Below are 27209 nucleotides of genomic sequence, written 5' to 3' on the forward strand. Positions count from 1 at the left end.
AGACTGAAATAAATGATAATGAAAATGTCAACCAAATCGCAACATCGACAACTGCTTCCACCGTGGTTATCAATTCGACGGAAAATCACATATCGTCCACAATTAAAGTATGTCGGCCTCCAACAACAATTACAACCACCGCGAATAAGACAAACCAACGTACCACTTGCACGTCGATCGCCGAGGACTCGGACTCGACCAACAATTCTTTGGCGTCTAGTAGCGGTATAGGTGGCAGCAGGGATTGCTCCGGCGTTGGCGTCGAAGAAGAGAATTCTCTGACGAGTTTCGAGGGAATCCTCTTAAACGGTGCGCCGAGTAACATGGACATAGACGTACAGGAGGACGGATCCTCGAAAGACTCGTCTAGCGTAACCTCTAAAGAGAAGCCGTTGCAAAGTATGATGCTTGCGGATCTGCTAGAGAGAAAGGTCGAAAAAGAGCCCATCTTGAACGGTGTTCTAGGGAAGAATTCAATCAACGAGAAAGGAATGGATCTGGTAGAGAACCATATCAAGAAAGTGTTAAAAGAATCTCCAACCGACATTAAAGTAAAATCGGAGGTAGAAGAAGGTAACGTTATACAAACGGAGGTGTCCGAGGACGCTCTGATCGAACCCCCAAGGGGAATGAAAAGGGCGGCCAGCGAGTGTGACGAGATAGACGCGAAGAAATTAAAGTATTCCAACGGTACTATGTCGCCGGATCCTGCTGTTGACTCGACGACTGCCGAATCTACTGTCTCGAGTATAAAGTCTGAGGAACAGGACGACGACAAGGACAGCGAAAAGGCGACCGTCTCGTCTACGGCTGCGAATCTTTACGCTGCCCTGGCTGCTGACTGTATAGAAGACGAAACCGACCTTGACGAAAATGTAAATGTGAATGTGAATGTGAATGTGAATGTGAATGTAAATGTGATCAAGGAAGAACCTACGATAAAGGAAGAACCTCATATATTCGTCAATCAAATCAACCAGCAACAGCAACAACCGTCGCAGCAGCAAGCGCAACAACAAGCGTTGCAACAACCCCAACAACAATCGTTACAGCAGCAGCAAACAACGCAACATCAATTGCAGCAACAGGCTCAACAACAACTGCACCAGCAAGCTCAACAACAACTCCAGCAGCAGGCGCAACAACAACTCCAACAACAGGCGCAACAGCAACTCCAGCAGCAGGCGCAGCAACAACTTCACCAGCAGCAGCAGCAGCAGCAGCAGCAACAACAACAACAACAACAACAGCAGCAGCAGCAGGCACAGCAACTACATCATCAGCAACAGCTGCAACAACATCAACAGCAACAGCTGCAACAACATCAACAGCAACTGCAACAACAGCAGCAACATCAACAACAACTTATCGTCGCGGCTCCCAGGCAGATAGTAGTACAGCAAACGTTACAACCCAACAATCAAGTGATCATACCAACTTCCGCGGTAAAGGGAAGACAAACGCAGTCTCAGCCGCAAGTTCTCTTGCAGCAAGGAGCCGGTGGTCAGTTACAGTATGTTGTTTCTGGCGGGGTTCCTGGTCAAAATTACGTTTTGGCTCAACCGCAGACGACGCTGGTTCAGGGTCAAGCGCAGACCGTTTTGGTGGCTCAAACGACCCAACAGCAGGGAACGGGCGCGAAAACGATTATTATCTTGCAACCTCAAACGGCTGCTCAGCCTACTCAGCAAAAAATGGTGGCTGTTACGCCTCAGGGACAGCAAGTGGTCGTCACGCAAGTATCGCGCCCTATTCTGCAGAGTCCTGCTCTGGGGAACATACCGCCGCCGTTGGTTCCAACGTCGGGCACAATTCCACAAGCTTCCATAATAGTGAACAGTTCGGTAGCACAAACAAATCCAAACACAGTGACCGTCACGATCCCTGCGATGGCTCAACAGACGCCCGTGTCGACGAGTGTGCCGTCTAGAGTCGTGACGCCTACTCCCGCGTCGACGCCACCGCCTACAAGACCAACGACCCCCCACCAAGCTGCTGCCACGCACGGATTGCCAACGAAACAACCAGTTAAAGTTATAAAGACTGTCAGTTCCTCAACCTCCACGGAGCCGGAATCTAAACCGTCTACGAGTCAAAATCTGCCGGAGAACAAGACTATCACTATCAAAATCGATCCCAATGCCTATTTATGCGAGTGGCGGGGATGCTTGAGGTAATTACCAGTTTGAATTTTTTCATGGCTGCTTATACGAACAACACGGCAATGACGGTACAAATTCTTGTGTCTCTGCAGGCAATTCAAGACACCACACGAAGTTTACCTTCACGTGTGCGAGGCGCATTGTCCAACCAGCGGAGAAGAAATATTGTGTCTTTGGGCAAGTTGCGATGCCTTGAAAAGGCGTAGGTTTTCGTTAATGACGCACTTGTACGATAGGCACTGTAACGCAGACGTAAGTACGAGTTACTCGTTCTATTCTACTGTTCTTCAACGATTCGATTAATCCGACGATTGGACATCTTTGCAGACCATGTCGATGAGAAGGAAGCAGTTGACGGTAACCGGGAAAACCGAAGTTTCCACGTCGACGACACCGACTCCTCATCATCCTGGCTACGCACCGAATGCAGCATTCCATGCAATTAAACGGCACGCTTTGGAGTTCGTGAATCCGAAGGAATTGATGGTTAGTAATCACTTGAAACGGTACATATTTGGTCAGAGTAACGATAAAATTTGTTCGGCCATAAGCTGAGCAGTAAAATTTGGTAAAGCGAGACAAAAAATACGGAGTACTTCTCTGACATGGTGGTAACGTAATCGATGATGTTACACGAGATAGCCTATGAGTTAGCACGAACGATAATAACGCATTCGGCTATAGAATAATCTGCATCGATATTTCGGAGAATCCTTTATAGTCCCATGGTTCTTAGAGTCTATTGAGTTTTGTTAATGTAATGAAATTTCTTATTCTCTTGGCAAAGCAGCAAAGGCCGACCAAGCCCGCTGCAGCCACCACAAGCTCTTCTTCCCCCAGACCTGGGCAAAATCCGCCACCAGAACAGGTAAAAAACGTGTTCAGAATTGAAAAGGATTCACGATCCATACACAGCCACAGCCCCTGTGCGCTGTTCCTGCCGCCTTATATTTTTTTTTTTTTTGCGCTTTGTACTCCTTTTGTTTCCGCACCGTGCTGATTTACATAATACATCTTTTTCTCTCTCTTTTTCTCTCTCATATTTTTTTTTTTTTTTTTTAAATTAATTTTTAATCTTTTACACATTTCGTTATACATATTTTTCGTTATACATATATTTTTTTAGCATGGAGTTCATATTATTTTCATTTCGTAGCTAGCGTCGGCTATAATTCTATGTGTTCACGCAGTTGAAGTATGCGTGATGGACAGGGTGTTGGTATAATGTTTTTATTTTAAGTGGCATAACGTAGAATATATTTGTTGTGCTTTACGATACATAGGAGAATACATCATCTTTGAAGCATTCATCTTGTAATTTGAGAATTTTTTATTTGAACATTGAATGGGTTATAAATTGCGCTTGCACCCGAACGCAATAAATATCTATTTTTACGCTGGTTACGCTCGATTCTGAGAACATTTCTCAGGATACTAGATTCCGAGCGGGAGATTAGTCTGTAATTGTACGATTACGGTAACTTATGATTGTATAGTAATGATACGTTTGTCTTGTGAACATGATGCAAGATATTGACGAATGTGAAATATTGTTGGTTGATATTGCATTTTTAAATTTTACTGTGAGAAGTAATTAGAGGGACACCGTAACAAGGAATTTTTTTTATTGAAAATTGTTAAGAACGTAAATATTCTTAACGTTATTAAAAATTTTAAACTTGGAAATAAGCATTTGTTTAAAGAATACATGTATGAATGTCTTGTGTTTGTATTTACAAATGGTTTCAAGCGAGAGTACTTTTCTTTTTGTTTTCACGTAGCATGCTGTAATTAATTTATTTTATGCTAAAATTATTTGCTACGATCATTCAAGATATGTACTTCACGATTTCATAAATTCGATATGTTACATGAATTCATATGTAAAAGGTAGCTTGATGTTTGCTGTATCGAAGTATAAATATGGAAAGCCAGTGGTCTTTCTGATATTTTATTTCACGTATATTCGCCGAATCACAATATTTGTACAATATTTCGCTAACGTTTAAAATTGTTGCGACTAATTACTTGAAACGTCATCGAATAATCGCTATATCTTTGTGTGCATACATTATACATTTGTTCTGGCATTAATTAAGACTAGTGTGACTAGTTAGTTCATTTTGTATATTTTTACTTTGATACACAATCGAGATATTCTCATGGTTACTAAATCGTTTCTAAATCGTTTGAACTTTTTTTCTCCAACAGGACGACAACGAAGGTCCAGTGACCAAAAGTATTCGCTTGACAGCAGCTCTTATTCTCAGAAACCTAGTCATATATTCAACACATGGCAGAAGGTGAAATTTTATCTTGGTACTTTCGCAGCGGGTTTCTGTTTGTATTTACGGATTTCTCTATTGTTTATTTTTCTTTTCAGGCACCTTAGAGCGTACGAACCACATTTGGCAGGTGTGGCATTGAGTAACGTGGAATCATCGAGAACAATCGCACAAGTTTTGTACGATATGAACGATCAATGTACCAGTAGCCATAGGTGACCTCTCGAACCAGGCCTCTAAGAGAAAGCTCTTTAATGTTGCGAGCAGCGATCAACCTGTTTATTTTGAATCTTAGTGTAAAGTGAAAGAAAAAAAAAAAAAAACAAACAGAGAAGTAATATCGTAAGGTTAACGAGATTTACAATCGTGATTGCAATGAAAGAACTGTGTTTGTGCGTTTAAAACCGAGAAGGAAGGAACGGTCAAGAGAGGAGAAAGTACTAAGAGGAAGAGGATGACACGGCAATGTTCCATATTATTAAAAGAGGCCTATAAACTTACTAGGCAAGCCGATTTGCCGATTTAGACTATAATATAATGTACTGTAATTAGTAACCACGAACGAAAGACAGTAGTTGAAGTGACGCGGATTCAGTGATAATGAAAAAAATGAAAAACAGAAAACGAGATAATATTTCAAATTTAATATTAATATTTATTTTCTCAACATGAAGCGGAAGAAATGTTTTTAGTAATCGTGTACAAAAAAAAAGGGCGAAGAAAATACTTTATGGACGTTATAGTTAATTACAATCAATATTATATTATTATATTATATTATTATTATTAATTATTATTAATATTATTATTATTGTATGTTTTTCATAAGTCACCAAGAAAACCTAGATTGTAAAGAAATCTTTTTATGAAATGTATTTGCCAGGAATTTATCTTTCTTTTTTTCTCTCTTTTTTTTCTTATAATTGCATATTGCAATTACATGTCTATATTATCGTCTCTCTTTTGTTTTATTATTGAGTAATTTTACTGTCAAACGCGTGTTGGCAAGGTAGTCGCATGTAGCGTGTAAACGTTGGCATACACCGGCCCTCGAGTCCATCGTGTCGATCTAAGAATTCCTCTTCTGCTTTAAATCAGTTTCTAGCTCGGGAATTTCTAGCCGTATTAATATATTTGGAAGATACTTGTCCAAAAATAAAAGTCTATATTTAGGGTAGTCGTGTAAACGTATCTTTAGTTCTCTTTAAAATGTAAAAAGTGTTATTCTACAAAGAAACAATTTAAAAAAAAATTAAGATCGCAATATAATTAGAGTAAACTATTATCGACTCATAAAATTGATACCAAAGGTATAACTTGGTACTTATGAAATTAAGTGTGTTAAATTCTTTCAAAACGATATCCAATGTTTTAAAAAATTGAAAAGAACCAGGTGAATAGAAATAAAATATAGAAATGCGAAGTAAAGCATTCTTAAACTAGTCACGAACTGTACATTGATTTTTTTTTTTTTTTTTTTTTTTTTATTATTATTATAAATATTTCACGATTCCTATTATTATATCGCGGCGTTGATTAAGAAAATATTTGTTTCTTACTTTGTAAAATGACATTTTTCCAAGCATTGAGGAAGCACTACGTGAAAGGTTGAAAACCTTTTGGTTATGTATACATATATATATATACATATATATACTATACATATACATGTATGCTTGCAAGACTACTCTAATCTAAATTTTTACTTTTAGGCATGTTCATCTTCAATGACTTCTCGAATACATCTTAGGGATCTTTTATACTTTTTCGGCAAACTTGAATATATTGAAAAGTTGAATTGTTTTCCACGAATTTACTTTGTCGTCTGTTACACGTAAGAAAAAGATACGATTCGTTGGAAGCCAGAGAAAACGAGGAAGCAACCCAAGCAAAGCTGCAACTTTCGAGTTTAAAAGATCAATTATCGCTACCGAGTTGTCTGTGTGATATAGATACAGGTGTAAGTATATTTATACTTGGAATTAAAAGGGCCTAAATGTCGTTGAAGCCAGTGTTTTTCAAATTTTCAGAACTAAAAAGAGAAGAGGAAGGAAAACTTGTTAGGAAACTCTTTTCCAAGGGGAATCGTTTCCAACTGTAATTCCCCTTTTAACCGTTTTCTTCGATCGAGTCTCTAAAGCAGTCTTCAGCAAAGAGATACACAGCAATTGTAATTATTTTATTTCAGTATCGAACGTATAAAGTTTTGACAATTGATTAATCAAGGTCGTTCATTACGCCAGAATCATAATTGTTTTTCTTTGTCTCTTTTTTTTTGTTTTTGTTTTCGCAAAAAATCAAATTCGAAGATCACTTTTCAACTGATTGCCATTCGATTCGTGAGTTTTATTTTATCCTCGATTAAAATCTGACGGTTCCGCAGATTTTTTAAGAAGAACCGAGGACATTACCTGTAATCAAAGTACCGTTTGACGAGTTATCCAGGTACTTGAAGTAAAGTTTAAAGAAAAAGGAAACTATATATACATATACATATATACTTATCTATACATAAATATGCGTATATATATATATGTATGTATATACGATTATAAATATTTGTACATAATGCCTGTATTTCATTCACGATGTTACGAGTTGTGTATAAATTTCTCTTAAGGGTGTAAGATTAAAACGTCTGGACGAAACGAAGTGAGAAAGTTCTGTATTATAATAGATTATGACAAGACACAGTAGGAGTTGCAAGGTATGAATTTTTTGTAATTATCGAACTGATGAAACACAGCGGACACTAAGAAAGAGAAAATTATAATGGCTGAGGTATTGTAACGAGGAAGCCCGATATCTCTACGATAACAGCCGTAAACTGTAAAACGTTGTGCAAGCCTCTATTATGTATTTTATATATAAATTATACATATATTATGGATATACATATATATAAAATACATTATACATTATACATATATACATAAATCAAATTGAATAGCTGAACGTTTAGGAACGAAGAGAGAATCTTATGAGAGGCTTTTTATTTTTATTATTTGTAATTACCTAGTTTACATGTTCAACGTTTCATACGATCATCGAGATCATAACATATGTGTAAAGGAATAAAAGAATGATATAATAAATTACTAAATACGAAGGAGAACTATTAAAAATTAAACATACAAATCATTTTTGGATGTTTATTCTCTGTTCATACTCGTTATTGAAACGAGCATGTCTCAGCGTACCTGACCAGAAATCCATTAATATTATTTCCAGTCGAATGTGTCATCTTACACGCTAATTGTGAATGTAACAAAAGAAGTATATATACATATATATATATTGATATTTTTAATTCGATATTAGTTCAACCACGGTATTCCAAATGATGTCTTTATTAATTCAGCAAATCAGATACAAAATAAACGATTCTCTTAAAATATCAGTCATGCGTACAATATAATAACAGTTTACATTAATTATTAGTACTAGTACAGTCTTACAATTTGATTTAAAATTTACGAGAATACGACGATACATGAACAACTTAATTTTTATATTACTATAATTGACAAATTGTTCTCCATCGATTTACAAAACCGACTGTATATTTATCTTAATTTTGTTTGAATTTTACACGTGTTTTCAGCTCAATGTACAAATTCCTGTTCTTACTCCTCTGTCTCTAGTATAATTATAATTATTATTATTATTATTAAATGTAACACGAGAAACCGAGGTGGCAGTGGTGATGTATAAATTAGACGACTGCGTGTAAACAGTGGCTAATAAATCTGATACTTTGCCATCTTTTGCCATAGAATCGTCGCATGTAGGTTTCTCAGAGTCAACGCGATCCTCGACTTTACACGCTACGGATTTCAATTCCCTGAACACAGTAGGTATCTGGATTTTACGTTTTGGCAACTTTGATTTCATCGATATTCGATCACGCACGATACACGAATCGATAATGCATGTCGGTCTAAAATTGATAAATTTTAACTTTTTATATCTGGATTTTAAATGCGTGTTACTTACACCTCTTGTTAATAACATCATTATAATAGTTTTCTCTTGGCAATTTGAACTATTTTGGTTGGCATTGTTGGCGTTTGTCAAGTTAATCGCAGCCCCTTCTCTTTTCAAAGGATCGGTCATCGATTCGTTTAATGTAGATTTTTTAAATTGTTTCATTTGCGAATCTCTCTCGGACCGAGTATCAGTCTGAGTAGAACATGAAATATAACAAAGACATTCTTTGTTGCTACCCAAGTTCATTTTTGTGGGTGTAGACGAAGTAAGCGGTTTAAAGTTGGAATGATCCAGAATCGAAGACGATGCAGACCACATACGAATATCTTGTACATTTTCTATTCTCTTTAAATTATTAACATTATTGCACTTGAGCAATTCATTTTTATTTTCCTGTTGTTCTCCATCATTTTTATTGGCTACATTAATTTGTTGGTTATGTGTCTTCCTTTTATCGATTTGTTGGGACATTAAGTTGTGCTTTTTAACTTTCCCTAACTTTACTATGTTTTTCAATTCTAATTTTCTGTTCTCCTGCACACATTTCAGATGTCTGATATCGTTTTGACTACTTGACTTTTGTATAAAGACATTTTCCTTCTCTGGCTGCTGAGTAATTATATCTCTCTGTTGTTTAATACTGTAAATATCTCGAATGTTTGTGGTAGGACCAATACGGCGTTCAGAAATAGCCATACACTTTTCATTGACTCTTTTCTTCATATTTATATCTTTGTTCAAAACGGTTAATTGTTCTTCCAACATTTTTGTACGTTCTTTGATGTCTGTTAGCATTCTCATACATTCTGGTTTCATCAACTCCATTGACGGCAGCGTCTCGTAATCAATGTCTATAATTTCGCTTTTCACATTGTTCACGTTTTGCATATCATTTTTATAATTACATTTGATGTTTTTGCATTTTACCATAGTTTTATTATTGGCATCCTTAACTACTTCCAATATACTTTGCAGCATATCCAAGGTAGTATCAACTGTATCTACAGGTCTTTCCGATTTCGGTTCCGTATTACGGTTTACACTTTTCCGATCCTCTGAATAATTATCCATTGTAATCACAGATTTCTCATCCTTGATTGCGTTTTCATGTTCAACTTTTCGATTTGTTTTTAACGTAGGATTGGCAGTTGAATTACAGTTTGCGTTAGTACAAATATCTGCACTTTTCGCAACCGATAAATTATTTCCAAGTGTAGAGTGCGGAATGTTTTCGAAAGATAAACCTTTTAAGACTGTACTTTTAGGTTTTCGTTCCAACTTACTACGATAAACATTCTCTCGCGGTTTTAAATAACTATTCGTTGTACCATTATCCACAGAGTTTTCTTCTATGGTATCATTTCCATCTTCAATTTCTCTTTCTATATTTCTCAAAGGATAGTCAGTTGAATTATAATTTATATTTGTGCAGAAATGCATTCTTTGTCCACCCGATGAATCTTTTAATTGCTTATCCTCTGATATAGGTTTATTATAAGAAGTTTTCGTGTCACTTGGTACCTTATGTTTCATCAAATTTTTATTAGTATCAGGTAATTTCAGAGGACAAATACAAGAGTGCGTTAACCTGTGACTCGTAGGTTTCGACGAGTTCTCGATTACTCCAAGTTTAGATCTGGCCAGTGTATTTGTATACTTTGTTTCCACGTCTACGTGTATAAAAGTTACAGCATCTTTCTTCTTTTTAACTGTCCGTTGCAAACTCGACTCCAAATCTGTTTGTAACGTTCTTTCGGAATCTTCGTTCTTCGGCAATAATTGTTTGTTCTTGTCTCGAATGGTTTCCCTTTGGGAGCAGTTATACCGATCAGACTCGATCGTACAGTCTGATCTTAGTATTATGTTAATAGAAGGAACATCACGGTGAACATCTTTCGAGCAGTCGTTAAATTTGAAGCTGTTGTCAGTGATATCATGCTCTGCGCTTCTTTTCTTCTGTAAATATCTATCGATCAGGGCATGTTAAACGATATTTTTATATAACCACGTTTAAATCTACGTTAAAACTGTCGGGTGATGAATTTAAAGACCTGCAAATAAAGAAAGGGAATCTGAATCTCGTGAAATGAAAATTTACGTTATTATATCGATTATCCAGTGAAACATAAAATGTTATTGTTGCACCACTAATTGTAAGTTCAACAAGCCCTGTTACGTTGAAATTGATTTATTGTATAGAAAAACTTGTCGTACTGAAACAGCTACCAAACGAATCGTTACACACGCATACAAAATAATGAATTATATGATTACAGAGGTTTCGAGTGTCTATCGGAGTCGTCGGAACTATCCTGCCTTGTGGCGTCTGCTTGGTTGCTCGTAGCAGAGGACACTAGGGACAATCTGTTGAACGGTGCACCGCGTACAGCGCTTCTCAAGGGCAAACACTTGCAATCCGAGGGAAAGGAACGTCGTTCTTTTACCGATTGCACAGGGGTAAGTATACGGGAGAATTGGGGAATCGCGGTGTAAGGTTTCTTCAACCAGTCTACTTGCCTGGTAGGTTTAATTTCTTTCATAAATGATGAGAGACGAGACGGATGCGCTATCGCAGAGGCGGAAAATAAATATTTGATTTCCGAATGAAACTAGTACTAATAATTGATACTTGTTTAAATCCACCTCTGCATTTAGAACTGTTACGATATTAAACATTTGATTACCTGTGCGTGGCATCATTGGATCCATGGGGAGTACGGTTATTAGAAGGTGGAGGTGTGTTTTGTAGGATTGGATCAGCAGTGCCTTCTAGGTGTCTAGGAAGATGCGATACCGATCATTCAAATAGTACTGTCAAACTTTGTTTGTAAACAGTGGAGGAACATCGATCAGTTAATGTTTCAACGAATATACATGTATATATGTATATACCTGCGACTCTCTTCGTCCTTTCTCGCCCGATCGAATCTCTCGTTCGTTACTTGCCTACGAAGCTCGCTAATTTGTTTGCAATATTCAGCCGCTTGAGTTTGATATTGGCGCAATTTCGCCGATTCGGAGGATCTGTAACGTCGATTGTAAAGAAGAAATCAGTTTCAAATTGATCACAAGTTAGCAATTTTGATCTCGAGCAAAATATCCCTTACACGTTGTAAGGAGCAGATTATCGTCACTTACAATTTATTTTGCAGGTCAGACATTTTTTGTCTCAATCTGGACATCTCATTTTGGAGTTCCTGATTGTTAGCCTGTACGGTTATAGACTCTTGCCTCGCTTGATCCAAAAGCATTTCGAGGCGCTCCACTGTCGCGCGATCTCTGTTCATTTGTTCCTGAATTATAGTCTGGTCTGCTTTCAATTTGGCTATCTGCATGTCATACTGAAAGACCCATGGATAAAAATGACGAAATGACTTGTTTTTAAAGTTACCAACGGCAAGCTGTCTTTACTAAGTTTTATACTCACCTGTGTTTTTAGCGCATCCTTATCGTCGAGCTGCTGCACAAGCGTTTCCTTCTGTTGATCCAGCTTTACACAGAGATCTCTAACGGCATTTAAATCAGCTTCTGCTCTGTGCCTTTGTTCCTCTTGCTGGCGTAACTGTGTTTCCATGCTGGCAATATTTTGAGTCAACTCGCTGATCTAAGGAATCAAACGAAACGGATGTTCTCAAACGAATCTCGACGATTTTACAACAAAGCATTTCCTTCCAAAAGCGAACCTGTGTTTCGTAGCCTCTTATCAAACCATCTTTATCCGCCAGTTGCCGTTCCATATCTAACAACTGATCCTTGGCGATTTGTAGGGCTCCTCTGGCCTCTGCTGCTTCGGACTCCAAACTGTGATTGTTGTTCTCCAAAACCGTTGCCTCCAAACTTAGACTTCTGAAGTGATTCAGCATCTCTGACCTTTCGTTTTCCTACAAACGACCAGTGCGTTGTATTAGAGACGATTACAAAGAGAAAGAATAACACCTGTAAAAAGAATAATCGGATAGTCGACGAGTCGAACGAGAATGTAGAGTCCTCTACATTCAACGATCTTCAAGTGTATCGGATAGGAAAAACTATTGGTTAGTTGATGTTGGTCTTTGAGATAAGATTATTGAAAAGCTCGAGATACAGCACGAAATGGCGCCTTTACAGGCGCGACACGTTGAGTCTTGGGCAATAATCGGGTTGCCTGGTGTCAGGGGTGGTTCGATAGGAAAAACATTCAAGTGGCAGGTTACGTGATCTTTCGTTGATAATTAAACTAGCTCGTTAATCATCGATACTATAGAAAAATATCATTTCGTGAACGTTACTATTGAAATAATTGTAAATCGGATGCGTGGCTTTATGCTAACAAGAAATCTTTGGTTGTTTCAGGACACTAGGGTGACCTTGCCCCTCCAACGTACTTGGAGGCCGTTGAAATCGGCGAGGTCATCGACACGATACGCAATCGCTCACGTTTTCTATCTCCAACAGTTTCGATGTCGATGACACAGCTCGAGCCAGCTACCTGTATAACATCGTCATTCTACTCGGTATACGTATATCAAGCACCAACATTCTTTTTCTGTTAATTTATCTTTGAATATTATCATATTATACGAAAGAAACGCAGAGAATAAAAATAATGAAAATCACCTTTCTGTTGAGGAGTTCCTCTGCTCGCCGCACCTCGCTGACATACGTTTGCAGTTGTCTCTTGAGATCGTACGACTCGGCGCGAGCTGCATCCAATTCGCGCTGCATGGTTCTCACTTGGCAGGTAACCGCGGCCAAGTCATCTTGAACTCTCCTATTTTCCTGAATGGCGTTCTCTCTGTCGTAGGTAGCCGATCGTAATTGTCGTTCGAGATTCTCAATTTCCAGTTGCATCGACCTCAGCTGTCTTCCCTGCTCGGCGCTCTGGTCGACGCATATTCTGTCGCAAAAGAAAAAGTTGCAAGTTGAAGTGTAAAGGTTGCGTCAACAGAAACGGATAGATATTTTCAAAGGCCGCGCAGAAGTGGAGGGATTTTAACGAGTCCGGTCGAGTTTCTGTGTATCGTACATCGTAGTATTAATATTTCATCCGTGTCTAGTCGGTTATGCGAATCGCGCACTCATCCCTCGTGGCGCAAGCATAGTTCTGGAAAGAGGACAAGGGCAACGCGAACGACGCCGACGTCGAATTAGGCGCCTATCGTGTCCAAGTTGCTTAATCCTTTCTTCAAACTATACGAGTATACGTACGTATACTATATGTATGTACGTGGATCAGCTTACCCATCAGTTTTTCTTTCGCTTGTGGATCACGTAGCGACGAAAACGACTTTATTAGAGGCTAAATGCTGAATACGTAAGGACAGGAGAGACGAGGTACGTACAATAGAAAGCCGATGAAAAAATCTTTAAGCATGACGTTGCGCGCCTCGCGTTACTAAACGCGACGGCTCGGCGCTCGCCCGTCGGCTCGTTCGATGGAGATGTTGGATTTCTGTAAGAAACGCGATTCGAAAAATCGCTTTTTTTATTATGAAATAACTGTCACGTGTAAATTATGCAACGACAAATTGAAATTTCCAATGTTGTTCAAAGGGATACCGTGCTGTGTTTGGCCGTAGGTTGATCGATTATCGATTATTCTGTCTGGATTACGCGTCGATGCATCGTTACGTAAGCGAGGTAACGCGCGAGCGCATAGTTGCCACGATTCGAGAAAGAAAAAGTTTCAACAGTCTGTACACCGAACAGACGACTTTCTCTCATCTCGACGTCCTTCCTCGGCGTTGCAGCTTCCTTCTATGTTCCGTAGCCATTCGAGATGTACGTATTTTCCTTGATACGAAAGTGAAAATGATCTCGAGACGATCTCACAAATCGACGGTAGCTGTTTGCGAGCACGTTACATTTGCCCTCGTCACTGATCCGTAATCCTCAATTTCAGGTGAATTTTGCAAGCGATAACATCGGTAACATATAGCACTCTGACAAGCAGGATGTTAACAATCGATCGTTCTTGTATGATAATGACCAAAATTGTGTCACGGACCTCGCGAAGGAAACGCGTTGAGAAGAACGCTTCTTTTAATTCTAATTAATACGCCAAATTACGCAACTAATGAATTTTAATTAGCAATACCGTTACGTAGCGTAATCATGAACAATTGTTATTTAAATGGACGACAGACGGAAGTAAATTGGAAATAAATTTATTTCCGTCACGAAACTACCGCAAACATTGATCGCGTAAGTAAATCCAGCCCTTTGTCTTACGATACGCTAACGTCTATACGACCTCGTATAGATCGATGTACTTTTCTCTATCTCTACAGTATTTGCGTTCACGGAATGAAAGTTAGCTACTCGACGCTAGAGCGAGAGGAAAAATGCCATGGATAGCAGAGCGTGTTTGGGACCGTTCGGTAGAACGGTCTGTTATCGTTAGCGTTTAACGCGACAGAGTTGGCGTCGGCGTCGCAGGATAATCGTAAAGGTAACGTGGTAATATCGTTTTATAAATATGTAACGCAAAGGTCGACAGTTTGTTTCCGTTCGGGCCAGAAAGGAGTACAAGCTACCAAGGAATAACTGAGCGGTGACTTGGAGCATTTATGTAAACCCAAGTTCTCATATGTGTCACGTGTACCAATGAAATCACCGCGAAAGTTTACTCCGGTTCCCATTTCCCCCACGTTTAATCGCAGCAAGAGCTTACTCATTTTCCCGGAGACGGTACTTTCATAACCAAGGATCAACGATGGAACCCTCCAATTTACAGTTACGTTCGTTCAATGAGCGCGTAACGTGCACGCGCAGACAAATGCGCACCGTTCAATGGAATCTCGATTCTTTTTGCAACTGGTTATAAATTAGAATTCGAGCTGGTGTATCTATACATTTTCTTCTTCATTTTTCTCGCTGGAACATCGAGAACGTTATGCCATGCTCGTCTCATACCAACCTTGTAAATTTCATTAATTTATTCTCCTAACCAAGTATTGTTAATCTCGTCCTTGATAGAAGAAGAACAATTCCTTGAGCGACTTGAAAAATTCGTCGCGCTTTGCGTCGCGTACTTGTTACTTATTGTCAAAGTTCTACTTGATATTTTAGAGACACCCTCGGACCGAAAAGTAGCCAGTGTCGAGATTCGAGGTAGTAGCGACTAGCGAGTCCAGCTTTCAGATAGATCACGTAATCTCTAGGAGCCTCGACAAAGAGAGAGAGAGAGAGAGTACAACGGTTCTTCTTCTGCATCCTGTTGCGAGCGTCTCTCGCGTGTTGACGTTCCCTGCATTTCGAGGAACCGTACAATGCCCTTTACCGGTAACGGTAAAGGTGAACGGCACCTCTAAGGGCGTTCGTTTTGACATTGGGAACCGTAGATAGAATTCTGGTCGGGGTGATTGGTATACACTACTAACAGTGTGTACACCGGCAGGCGCTAGTGTGCGCTTAGGGCGATGCACTCCTTCGGCCACATGTTCTTTATTCGGTAAGAGTATCGATTGTTTGTCTCGCAATCAGAGGTGGGTAACATTTTATTGGAACAAATATAATCGGTATTGTACGTTTGTAAAGGTAATTTATAGTATTATCCTTGGTTACTTTAAAAAGTATTTAGTTGGTATGTCAAGTGCCGACAAGTTATTTCGAATAGCGTCACCTGTTTACTCGTTTGCGTCGCTCTAAATGTTAAAGGTGTTGAATGAGCCCACGTTACAGGCGTACGCGAAAAGACTCCGATGTCGAGAACGATCACGTTTTTCCCGTTAACAGATCCACCCGGAGGCTGGTTCTTCCGAATTATGCAACGTATGCGTAACGAAAGCTTACTCCGACGCCGACGATGATGTTTCTTTTCACGAACAGCGCGACCTTTCGTAGGTCGAACGACGATGAAAGTCTCGCGCGATTGCGCCAATTCTTTCGCAACTGGACATTTTCGAGAGAATCGACGATCCACCACTTGGAAGGGCTTCGATGGCTTCGACCCGAGGATACCGGTCGGAGTAATCCGTAAGACTGCGACACTGGATTCCGATTCCATTGGGAAACATTCGGGCATGACTTTATTCACCGTTTACCATCGAACGTTACGAGAGCCCACGCACGGTATTTACTTTTCTTTTTCGGAAAATTCAATGAAATTCTCAAGATACCGCGCAAACAGGTTAAACTAGACTTACAATGAATATAAAGGAACAGAATTTATGTCAACGGCTAACGTATGGTTACGTTTAAAGCTCATTACTTGCATTTCAAACCATTTCATTCTAATTTCGCGTCAATTTTAAAAAATCCGTCTAAACCCTTGCGAGCGCTGCACGGGTAGAATTATAATATGTTTCCCCCTTTTTTTTCTAACAGAATTATCGGCGCTGCTCGAAACTACCGAAAAAAGAAAAAGAAGAAGAAAAAGAAAAAGAAAAAGAAAAAGAGAGAAAAAACAACAGCGGTAGCTGAGCCAAGAGATTCGATTCTTGTCTCGGGGAAGTTAGGTAACCCGTAACAGCCGCGAAGCCGTAGAGGTGATTCCAAGTTGGTGTTTCAGTCTCGCCGTGGTGGCCGAACCGACACCATCGTTTTCGTTCGGTGTGCACCCGTCTCGATACGCAGGATGTCAAACGATCACGATAAAAGAACACGGTGAACACTACCTACAGCCAATCTGTGATGTGATAACTTGTGACTGGGTCGCTTTAAACATTCTCATCATGAAAACCTCGTTGTAAGTCGAACGACAAGAAATATTCTTTTTAAACAATGTTTGGAAACAACTTGTTATTCGATTAAATGATATAATATAAAATTAAGGAATCGACATAAAGTTTCACGATAAATTAAAAGTGTAACGATCGAGTAATCGTCAGCCTTGAATCGGCAATGAATGCATGCCGATGTGAATCGAGTGTATCGCCGCAGTGTTAGGCAGAGTTACTTAGGGGAACTTTAACGCTTTAACACCGAGGCTATAGAACGGTTGCTGTATAATATAATATAGTCTGCTTAGTGACATAACTCTTTCGATTTTGATCGGGTATTACAGAGCGTGTTGCGCAACGCTCGTAAAAACTGAAAGGGAGCGTAGACCGTATACGTGAACGAAGCGATGGCGAAGTGAGATGGCGATGCGTCGGCATCGCGTCGGGTGCTATTCAAATTGAAACAATATGAAAAATTCAATCTGTTGTTACAAGTATAACATCATCACATATACACGTATGTATGTATGTATGTATGTAATCTTACTTTGAATAGCATAGCGAATTACGGGGGTGATTTTAGCGTAACAGAGGTTCGAGAAATCGAGTTTGTAATTATTATTATTAATAGATTCACCGAGAAATAAATGAAATCGTACCTATTATATCGTCTGTCATCTTTGCGAGCCAAACAACACTGCGAGCAAACGTTTGCCGAATGCATAATTAGTGCTTCTCTTACAATTAGCGGTAAACACAACCGACGATTTTATCACATGTTCCTCGTACCAACTGGGATACGAACATCACGCCATACAGGGTACAAATGTTGCGTCAACCACCCACGCACCAATAATTTTCTACGTCCATACTGCCACCATTATTGCAAACTTTGTCACCATAGTTACGTGATTCCGAACACTTCATTGTACAAAGTTTGTAGAACGAAGTGCGCAGAGAGATTAGTAGAACGATTAAACGATACGAACAAACTGCTGCTATGAATTGTGCATTCTAATCCCGGTGGTAGTTGATGCAACGCGCGCCCGCCTCGTTGCAACCTTGTTCAATTAGCAATTAATAGCAGTTTATCTTGTAGCATATATTACGATGATTAAAATGCGGTAAACGCAATAGTACCGACGCAATAAATCCCCGTTGCCACGAGCAACCGGTAATTACACGACGTTCGTCTACGACGAACGATTAATTAACAACAGCCGTGGGGGGATGACCACGATTCCAGGTGAAACAAAAGTACTCTTACTTTTCGTTTCGAACGACCTAGTCACGATAAAGCAATTACCTCGGAAGAGGGAACTGGTTCCTGTTGTGTTGTACTTTACCAGAAGAACCGACTTTCTTATTATCGATGATAATCGCGAATTCAATTATCCTATCGTAAACTATCACCTTAGACTCGGACGTTTGTTCGAATGTTTATTTCGCATCGAACCATTAACGCGTATACATATCAAATCATGAACGTGTAGGCAGTAGGTAGTAGTTACCTGTACATTTTTTCTTTTTATTCGTTACTACACTCTCACCTTTTATTTGCGCAACTCGTCACACTGGTTTGCCAATGAAGAGCAAGAATTACACCGGAAAAGGAAGCACGATATTCCGCAATCTGCGGCAGAGTTCTTCGCGATGAATGATTATGATTATGCGACTTTTCTTAACGATCCGATTCAAAGCGAAACGTTCGCGTTACGTTATACTACGATATCATTCAGTTATCAGGGAATATATCTAACGATTTGATCATTCCGATACCGCTGTAAATACTAGCTGACAATGAGACTAAAATCGCATCGGTGAGTTTACAAACGAGACCAATAAACGATTATCGGTGTGTAGGACTTGTTCTAGCAGTGCAGTGGAAAGTCGTGGAAGAAAGCTTGCTCTACAGCTGTTGGAATTCAAGTGCCAAGGTTCCTTACATTCTTAATTACTTGCTGAATTTTTCTAATAAAAAGAGTAGGCAAATTGGCAATTTGAACAATTTCAATTCGTCAACGACGAGATTGCGTCAAAAGAGATTACCAAAGCTGCGTGTAATTTCACGAGAACCTCGTGTAACATAATGTAATTCCATTTGCAAACGGAACGAGAAAGCTGTTGAATTTGAAGTTAGTCTGAATAATTGAAAAAAAATGCGTGATTCGACTAGGTACCGATGCTGTACAACGAGCCATCGAGCGCAGTTAAAGATCAATTGCCGTTCGTAATGGTCAATGTCAAACAGAGAAAAAAAGAGTCGAGTGTTTTTGCTTTTGCTTTCAGTTTGCAAATGGTGAAACGCACAAGACGATATTCCTATTCAACATGCGAGTCGTCATCTCGAGCCCTGCCACCAGGGACAATGCCATTGCCATAGCGAAACAGTGAAAGTATGGTCATTTTATTTCTGTCGCGCTTTTCCTCTACCCTGTCGTTACCCTCGATCTTGACATACGTACGATACATACCTATATACAGCTAGGTCCAAGTACGCGACTACAATTTTTAATCGCTATAGCTGTTTGCTGTTATTTTTGTATCCAATGGAATCGCGACGGGATTTTCAAAAGAAACATTTCACTATTTATTTTCGCTGTTTCGATAACTGGCCAAATATTAATCGTACAGATGAATCATTAGCAAATAGTAATGTAATTTACTGTATGTTTGCGTGTGTTCCAGTGACCACTGGGGTCCAAGGTATTCGCTGATCGTTATTTGCTTCGCACTGATGGTCAACGTCAGATCTGCAATCATGCGTCCACCTTGGGCGGACCCCTCGAGTAATCCTTGTGCCGCCCAACCACGTGGCTGGCAATTGTTATTTTGGCCGCCGGATGGAAAGTGTTACAAAATATTCCAGGCAGGTGTAGCATTTCTCTTTCCAGAAACCACGAGCGTTCTCTTAATCCTTACGATAGACCAAGTGCTGTCTACAAGGGATCCTCTAGTGATTATCAATGAGTTTCTTCGACAGATCGGACCACCGTGTCCAGAGACAATGGAACTAGGACCAGCAGCAGGCGGAGGTGGAACGATAGCGGAATGTAGATGTCCACCTGGAACTGCGCAGTCCCCTAGAGACGCTCTTTGTCATTCGATATACACCAGAGCATCCTGTCCGAAAGGTCAATTGTTCGCACCGGTACCGGAGACTTCTGGCAAGTCTAGGTAGTACTACAGCCACTCTACCTGATAAACAGCTGTAGCTGATCAATCTTTTTATTTAGAGCTATTGCACCTCAGAGATATAAAGAAATATTGTAATTTGAACGAAAGGTGGGGCGTTTGCCGTGATCCAGAAGCATGCCCTGCAAAAGGACAAGTCTATTGGCCCAAGGATGAGAAATGCTACCCTTTATTCAGCAGAGGACCGTGTCCAAAAGGTGAACTCGTTACTACGGACGAAGATGGATTGACGATATGTTCTTGTTCGATGACGGGTGAACTTGGAAAGTATCATTGGCCAGGAATCGTGGGAGGTTGCCACGAACACTACACCAAAGGTCCGTGTACAGAACCTGGACACTTATTTTTACCGGGTGGTGAATGCGGTTGCCATTCCGAACTACCTCATTACCATGAACCAACTGGAATGTGCTACCAGTTAGGTGAGAACATATAAAATATAAAATAGTACAATTGTTCGATGCTAATGGCTTATTAATACTTGAATACAGGTGGCATCGGTCCATGTTTGAAAGGACATCAATTTGTGGTAACGGATACGATAGCCAATGAAGCTACAATTCGAGCTAAATGTGTCTGTAAACCGGATCATGTTCTCTATGATAATGGACTCTGCTATAGGCTTTATACGAGGGGACCTTGCGAATATGGTCGCATGTTAATAAATTCCACGACTTGTGTTCCTACGCCCTGCAAACGTGGCCGATTGTACTTTCCTCGAGAGAAAACGTGTTATAAGATAGGAAGTAAAGGGCCATGCCCGAGTGGACAAATCGTCTTGTACGATTACAATGTGAGGCCATCTATCGATGGAATTAGCTACAACGGAGTGTGCGGATGCACCAACGCGCTCAAGGACGCTGGAAAGTGCACCGAGGACAGCAACGATAGTTGCGAGTCTATCCCAGGGATGGTTCTGATAAATAAAACTTGCTACAAATTATATACGCAAGGTCCGTGTACAGCAGGAGAGTGGCTGCTTCCAAAAAGAATGCCAAAACCGACCTTATGGGAAAACGAATCGGAATCAAGAGCTAGCTGCGAATGCAGACCTGGATACAAAAGAATCACGGAAACTTCTCAAGTCTCGGAAGTAGAAAGTAACAATCTCCTTTCTTCGGGTGGCTGTGAGCCACCTACAGTGAGTTTAGCAAAGTTTCTCAACGAAAATGTTAAATTGATCAACTTTTGAGTCAGACGAATCAGACTATGCGCGCTCGTTAGCGCTAGTGATGAAGCAAATTATGCTTATATTTTTAAATAATACCTGTAAATAGTACTGTACAAATCTTATGCGTTAAGCTACTTTCCATTTTTACGTCTCCATTTCGTAACCATTCCTATTTATTTAATCTCTTAAAACTATCAAAATTCGCGTCATTTCAATCCATTTTTATTTTGTATATTCAAACACTTCGAGACCTATCGCGTAAACTTACTTTTAATTACTTACCTTTTCATCATACATAGTACCCTCGAAACAATGATCGATTTGTAAATATATGTAATTTATAGCGATACCTACTTTCCAAATATGATTCATTTTTAAGAATAAGAAATATCATACCTTGTAAACAGAAAAATACTCACTCGTTTTTGTGTTGCAGTTCGTGAATTTGTTGCTCGCTTCCCATCAATTCTTGATCCTTCGCCATTATTTCTCTCTCCAAGCCAGCTATTTTCTCCGTCTTCTCATCCAATACCATCTGACAAACATTATTTCGTTACATAATATTCATTTTTTTCTTTCAACTAGCTCCTACGCGGAAAAGTAACAGTGTATTTAAATACGCTACACCTCGAATACGCGCGAAATCATAATAACGCGTTCACATTTATGTCACTTTAATTTTATGTATACGGATCAAATAACGAGATCTAATCTTTACTCGAAACAACAACAGTACTTCACTCACCAACAATTGATCCTTTTCGTGATCCAAATGCGTCATATTTGCTTTGTAGTTGTTAATTTCTTCCTGGAATTCTCTCACTTGATTTTCTAGCTGCAACTGCAGTCGCTCCATTGTTCTATTGCGATCCAACGCCTTATTCAATTCAGACTCCGATTGCGTTAATTGATTCTGTGCATCTCCCAATGCCTGATCAGTTTGATCTTGAAGCGCTCTACATACATTCATCGATTTAAAGAACCAACTACATCGTACCAAGGTAAAATCTAATAGTAAATTTAGTTCTCTAGCCAAAGAAAAGAAAAACATATACCGAAGTTGAAAATACTGGGTGCGTTGCGTTCCCAATTCTTGCTTGGTCCGTTTTAATTCTTCTCGCAGGTCTTGTAGCTGATCCTCCAAACCATTTATCGTTGCTTTTCGTGCTCCTTGTTTAAGTAAAAGTTCCTGACGTTCTTTCTCTATCTGCTTTACGCGGGCTTCTACTTCGGTCAAATTTTCTCTAAGACGTCGCTGCTCGGACGTATGCGCTTCTGCAGCCATCTATCGACCATTAATAAACGCGTTCGCATCTTTTTAATCGTTTCTCGATTCATACAATTACCTAAATAATATAATTACCTTCAATCTTTCACGTAACGCGTCACGTTCCTCTATTAAACGTTCAACATCGGCTCGTGCTATGTCTCGTTCGTGCTCTAAATGTTCAATGGTACCCTGGAAGGCCGTTCATTGTATGTTATTATAAATAATCTTTACAACAAATTATTTGCGATTTCTTACCTTCATTTTGCTAGCGTCCCTCATATTTGATAGAGAACACTTGCACAAAGTACCGTGTTTACACGCATTGCACGCTCGATGGGATATTTTTTCCTCAGTTTTGTAATTTTCTAGACGCGTTTCTAAATTGCTTTTCTCACGAATTAATTCCTTCTTCTCGCGTTGTAATTCGTCCAATGCATTTTCCTTTTCGCTTAGGTGATGTTTTAATTCTCGAATTCGTCTCCATAAATCATCCTATTAAAAGCATTAAATATTTACCATATCGATTTTTTAACGAATAATTAAACAAATACAGTTAATAATCCAAAAATCTTACGTTATCCTTTTTAATTGCTTCGTTATGGTAATCTTTGGTGTTGTTGCACTCGTCTTTATAAAAATCACGTTCTCTCCTCGTCTGTTCGACTGTTTGTTCCAACTGAAGTAAATTTCAATAAATATATTTGAAGTATTTTAAATATGATAAATATGTACAACAATATTTTTTTTTTTTTTTTTTTATGGTACGTACACTATGTATTTGACTTTCTTTCTTGTCCAATTGTTTTAGTATACTTTCATACTCGATACCATTCACATTTTGGAGAACTCTCTCTTTATATACTTCTCCAATGTCTACGCCATTGTGTTTTGTTAAGTATTCCTTTGTATGTATCTGTTCCTTTAACAGTTGATTGCTATATTGTAACTGAATAACATCTTGTCTTTGTTTCTCATTCTCTTTGGCCAATCTTTCTATCTCGTCATTTAAATTCTTTTCTGCAAAATTATTGAATACATTTAAAGGCTTATCGGGTATAAAATAGAAATAGAAATAGAAATAGACATTTTATGTACCAATTACAGTTAGCTTGTTTATTCTATCTGTCATCTGTTTTTTTTCATCCAATGCAGATTCCAAATTACGTTGAATATTACGTTTCTCTAATTTACAAGCTTCGAGATCTGCTCTCAGTTCTTGTACTTCTCTACGCTCGACGGTTAATTCACCTTCCAATACGTGTATTTGTGTCGTTACATCTTGCAACTTTTGCTAAGTTAAAATAAATTTCATAAAAATACTAGCAGTGAAACAAACATAGCGTACTTGAGATTTATTAGTACTTGAAACATTAATTACTTGTAGTTTAGAGACTCTTTTATTATTTTCCTTAACTGCAGAATTGCAATCAGCTTCAACAGCTAACGCTATGTGATCTATGTCTCTCAATTCCTTTTCCAACTCTTCGTTTCGATCGGCAAGTTTAAGCGCTTGAGACATAGCATCGTGTTGTTTGTTTAAAGCTTCTGTACCAGATATAAAATACACACATAAGTAACCCGTATATAAACATTCGAGTAATCTTGATTTTATATGCCAAAGAATTTCATTCCATTACCTTCCAACCGATGTTCTAATTCTAATTTCTCTTGTTGTAGAATCTGCAATTTGTTAGCGCTAACGTGACCACTGGATGTTATAAAATTATTTTCGTCTTTTTTACAAGCGCAATCTTTAAAAACTGCAGAATATGGCCTACCCCCTTCTAACATTTTTTTTAATCGTATAATTTCTTTTTCCTTGGCAGTTAACTAGAAATATACATTTTTATAAAGCTTTTACGTTCATATATTTTTTGTTCTACTTGTATTCAAATTTATAAATTGAAATGGATATACGTTTAATATTTAGAGATATATTACCGCAAGGAAGTGGTTACAAGCACATTCGTGTGGTACAATGAAAATTAAAAAGTTCCAAACTACAACCCGAAACACTTCAAAGTCATGCAGATACAATTGTCGGTAATATACCTGACTTTTTAGCATCTGTACATTGTCAGTTTGCAACGAGAGTTCTCCCTTTAATTTTGTTACCTCCACAGTTAAACAATTCATTTTATGATCCGCCATGTTGAGTAAATCAACAATTTTTGGTTCTGCTGTACTTAGAGTTGGCAATGGATTCGTTTTAGCTCCTGTTTTTGGTAATGGTTCGCTTTCTAGAATCGCTTTACGAAGTGGATAACAAGATCGTTTTTTAGAAGCTGCAACAATTACAACAAATATAATTTTGATTGTACAAAAATGTAAGTTCAAATACATAAGAGGATAGAAACTGCTTACCTAATCCCACATTGTTAATAGTTGGCTTTAAACATTTTCCTTGGAGTTCCAAAATTTTTTTCGACTTCTTAGAAGATTCAGTCTCCAGTTCTTTAATTCTTTGTAAATTGCGCGAAGATGCCAATTGAAGATCATTACATTCGCGTTCTAATTTATGTATTTCTTTCTTAGAATCTCTAATTTGCTTTTGATGACATTCCTTTCCTTTTATTAATTCTGAGTGAAGCTGATTGCATTCTTGTACTAGTCTTGCATTGTCACATTTATAAGGATCAACTGCCAATTGTAACTGTGAATGCGCCTACATATGCATAGAAGAAATTATATTATATAAACATACGCCAATCTTTGTATACTTTGCTATTGATTGTTCTACTAAAGGATTCCTCACATTTCATCAAACAACTAATAGAACTTTGACAGTGTCAATTTGACGTTATACAACTTTTATATAGAGGACATAATAACTCGTAATTAATCAAATTTGCATAATATTAAACAAATTATATTTAACAGTTAAAAATCTAGTAATCTTAAGTCACAAATCCTCGAGTACGTACCTCAATGTTTTCTTGTGCGATACTTTTAAAATGCTTCAAGCTTTCGGTTGTTTGTATAAGATCAGCCAGCAATTTTTCTATCAAAGGAAGAGTATCCAAAGAAAGTGCATACTTGTATCCTAAACTATCTAAATGTTTACGAATGGTTCTATATCTAGCTGCTATATTGAAATCATCATCTGTATTCATTTTCATTGAGTTTATAAATAATTCTTTTTATATTATTTGTCAAACCCTTTTTATTTCCGAGTTATGTTATTTTACTGTAGCATTCATATTTACATAACACTTGCAAAGTCTTCTTTAAAGGTACTAGCGTGTATACTGGTATGTACATTTATGTAAAATTTATTTCAAAATAAATTTAATTATATTTATCACATAATTTACAAGTAATATACCCCACCAGAGAGCTACCGTACTCGTCTAAAAATAAGTATAGCGATTATAGATATCCTCTAATAACAATTTAATATATATAAGTTCAGTACTTTGCTTTATTATTTTTATTTATACTGCGTTATTGTTTTGATACACTGCATATATACTTGGTTCGGTGGATTTAGACCAGTATTATATACATGTGTATACACTCGTACGAGTGCCCGTCTACCCATTCCGTGCTCGTAGGTCAGTAGTATCTATCGAATTTTCGAATTCATGTTTTCAATATTTTCATTAGGAATAGTAGTAAGAAACTATGTAAGGTAAAGTTTATATACCTTTGTAATAGAAATTGTGCACACAGTGGTACGAAATGAGCAAGAAAGGCTCATGTACTTTAAATAAAAACAGTAACAGTAATCAATATTTCACATTTATGGCGTCATCTAGCGGCACGAGGTGGGAACTATTTCACGACAAACTTAGAAAGTTTGCCGAGAGATGGCGCTACGTTTTTTCAGTATTTTCATTTATTTAAAGAACTTGATGTCAGTAATTTGTTAGTGCAGAAATCAACAATTTGATGTTGAATTATGATAATTACGATGTAAAATTAAATGAATATGTAGAATTTTGGAAGCTAAGATCAGAACTCCAACCGCCATAGTGGCGCCATCGGTGGCAAATCGTTCAAGTTTGTAGCGAACATAGTTCTCACCGATCGTATAAGATGGCGCCACTAACTAAAGGGACAATAATTAATGCTGCATTAAATAACTATTCATTAAAAAGATAAACTTAACAAACGACCTATTATATTTTAGCATTATAAAGTAAGGAATAGTATTAATTATGTATTTATCAAAAATAAAGAATATTTGATTAAAATGTGTTGGTGGCGCCATCGATGGCAGTAGGAACTATTTTCCTTATAAACTTGAGCGTTTTGCTGCTACATGACGCCACTGTGTAATTTAACTGGGGGATATATATACATATGCATATACATATGTATATATATGCATGCATATACATCTACATTCTTTGAATTCACTGTTCAGTTTTATTCGTTCGCAAACATTTACTAACTAGAATTAATTAAAACAAACGCCATTCCTGAATAGCCAGCGTTAGACATAGACGTACATTAATGTTCCTTTCAATTCTGATTAGTATGTTTATATGC

General features: G+C 38.3%; 4 protein-coding genes across 17 annotated transcripts in view; 2 read left to right on the forward strand and 2 right to left on the reverse strand.

The window, feature by feature from the left end:
* Positions 1-5404, forward strand: part of LOC128885726 (AT-rich interactive domain-containing protein 2) — a 36018-nt gene extending 30614 nt beyond the window's left edge. For 4 of the 6 annotated variants that reach the window (XM_054139941.1, XM_054139943.1, XM_054139944.1 and 1 more), the window contains 6 exons: positions 3-2173; positions 2255-2414; positions 2490-2648; positions 2953-3030; positions 4374-4465; positions 4546-5404. In XM_054139941.1, the coding sequence (XP_053995916.1) occupies positions 3-2173; positions 2255-2414; positions 2490-2648; positions 2953-3030; positions 4374-4465; positions 4546-4666 (2781 nt within the window). In that variant the 3' untranslated portion in view covers positions 4667-5404. The remainder of the gene's footprint in view (positions 1-2; positions 2174-2254; positions 2415-2489; positions 2649-2952; positions 3031-4373; positions 4466-4545) is intronic. The other 2 variants (XM_054139942.1, XM_054139946.1) reach the window with 1 other exon arrangement.
* A 1692-nt stretch (positions 5405-7096) lies between these two features.
* LOC128885393 (uncharacterized protein PF3D7_1120600-like) lies at positions 7097-10420 on the reverse strand (the record flags this gene model as incomplete). The annotated part of the gene is made up of 1 exon (XM_054139413.1): positions 7097-10420. A coding segment is annotated over one exon (2373 nt), but the record flags the coding sequence as incomplete, so codon positions are not given.
* Positions 10274-27066, reverse strand: LOC128885728 (centrosomal protein of 135 kDa). Of its 4 annotated transcripts, XM_054139949.1 has the most exons (20): positions 26362-27064; positions 25640-26280; positions 25080-25380; positions 24768-25000; positions 24353-24545; positions 24094-24260; positions 23811-24006; positions 23485-23732; positions 23290-23391; positions 22971-23207; positions 22809-22904; positions 22501-22730; positions 22191-22401; positions 21865-21980; positions 13034-13313; positions 12121-12318; positions 11865-12041; positions 11576-11778; positions 11330-11461; positions 10918-11214 (listed from the first exon to the last, which is right to left on the reverse strand). In XM_054139949.1, the coding sequence occupies exons 2-20, from the start codon at positions 25832-25834 to the stop codon at positions 11118-11120; spliced, it is 3612 nt and encodes a 1203-aa protein (XP_053995924.1). In that variant the 5' UTR covers positions 25835-26280; positions 26362-27064; the 3' UTR covers positions 10918-11117. The 4 variants fall into 4 exon arrangements, with proteins under 4 accessions (XP_053995925.1, XP_053995924.1, XP_053995926.1 ...); XM_054139950.1 differs by lacking the exon at positions 10918-11214 and adding an exon at positions 10274-10488 and having other exon boundaries at positions 25640-27056; XM_054139951.1 differs by having other exon boundaries at positions 24831-25000; positions 25640-27066.
* On the forward strand, positions 14711-21859 carry LOC128885747 (uncharacterized). 6 transcript variants are annotated; one of them, XM_054139990.1, is made up of 7 exons: positions 14711-14867; positions 16154-16489; positions 16745-17105; positions 19768-19948; positions 20063-20256; positions 20365-20696; positions 20766-21859. In XM_054139990.1, the coding sequence occupies exons 3-7, from the start codon at positions 17092-17094 to the stop codon at positions 21464-21466; spliced, it is 1422 nt and encodes a 473-aa protein (XP_053995965.1). In that variant the 5' UTR covers positions 14711-14867; positions 16154-16489; positions 16745-17091; the 3' UTR covers positions 21467-21859. The 6 variants fall into 6 exon arrangements, with proteins under 6 accessions (XP_053995965.1, XP_053995967.1, XP_053995962.1 ...); XM_054139987.1 differs by having other exon boundaries at positions 14714-14867; positions 15488-16489; XM_054139991.1 differs by having other exon boundaries at positions 14714-14867; positions 16262-16489.
* Positions 27067-27209: the final 143 nt, after the last annotated feature.

Source organism: Hylaeus anthracinus, unplaced genomic scaffold, assembly GCF_026225885.1.
Source record: "Hylaeus anthracinus isolate JK02 unplaced genomic scaffold, UHH_iyHylAnth1.0_haploid 11981, whole genome shotgun sequence".
NCBI classification, from domain to species: Eukaryota; Metazoa; Arthropoda; class Insecta; order Hymenoptera; family Colletidae; genus Hylaeus; species Hylaeus anthracinus.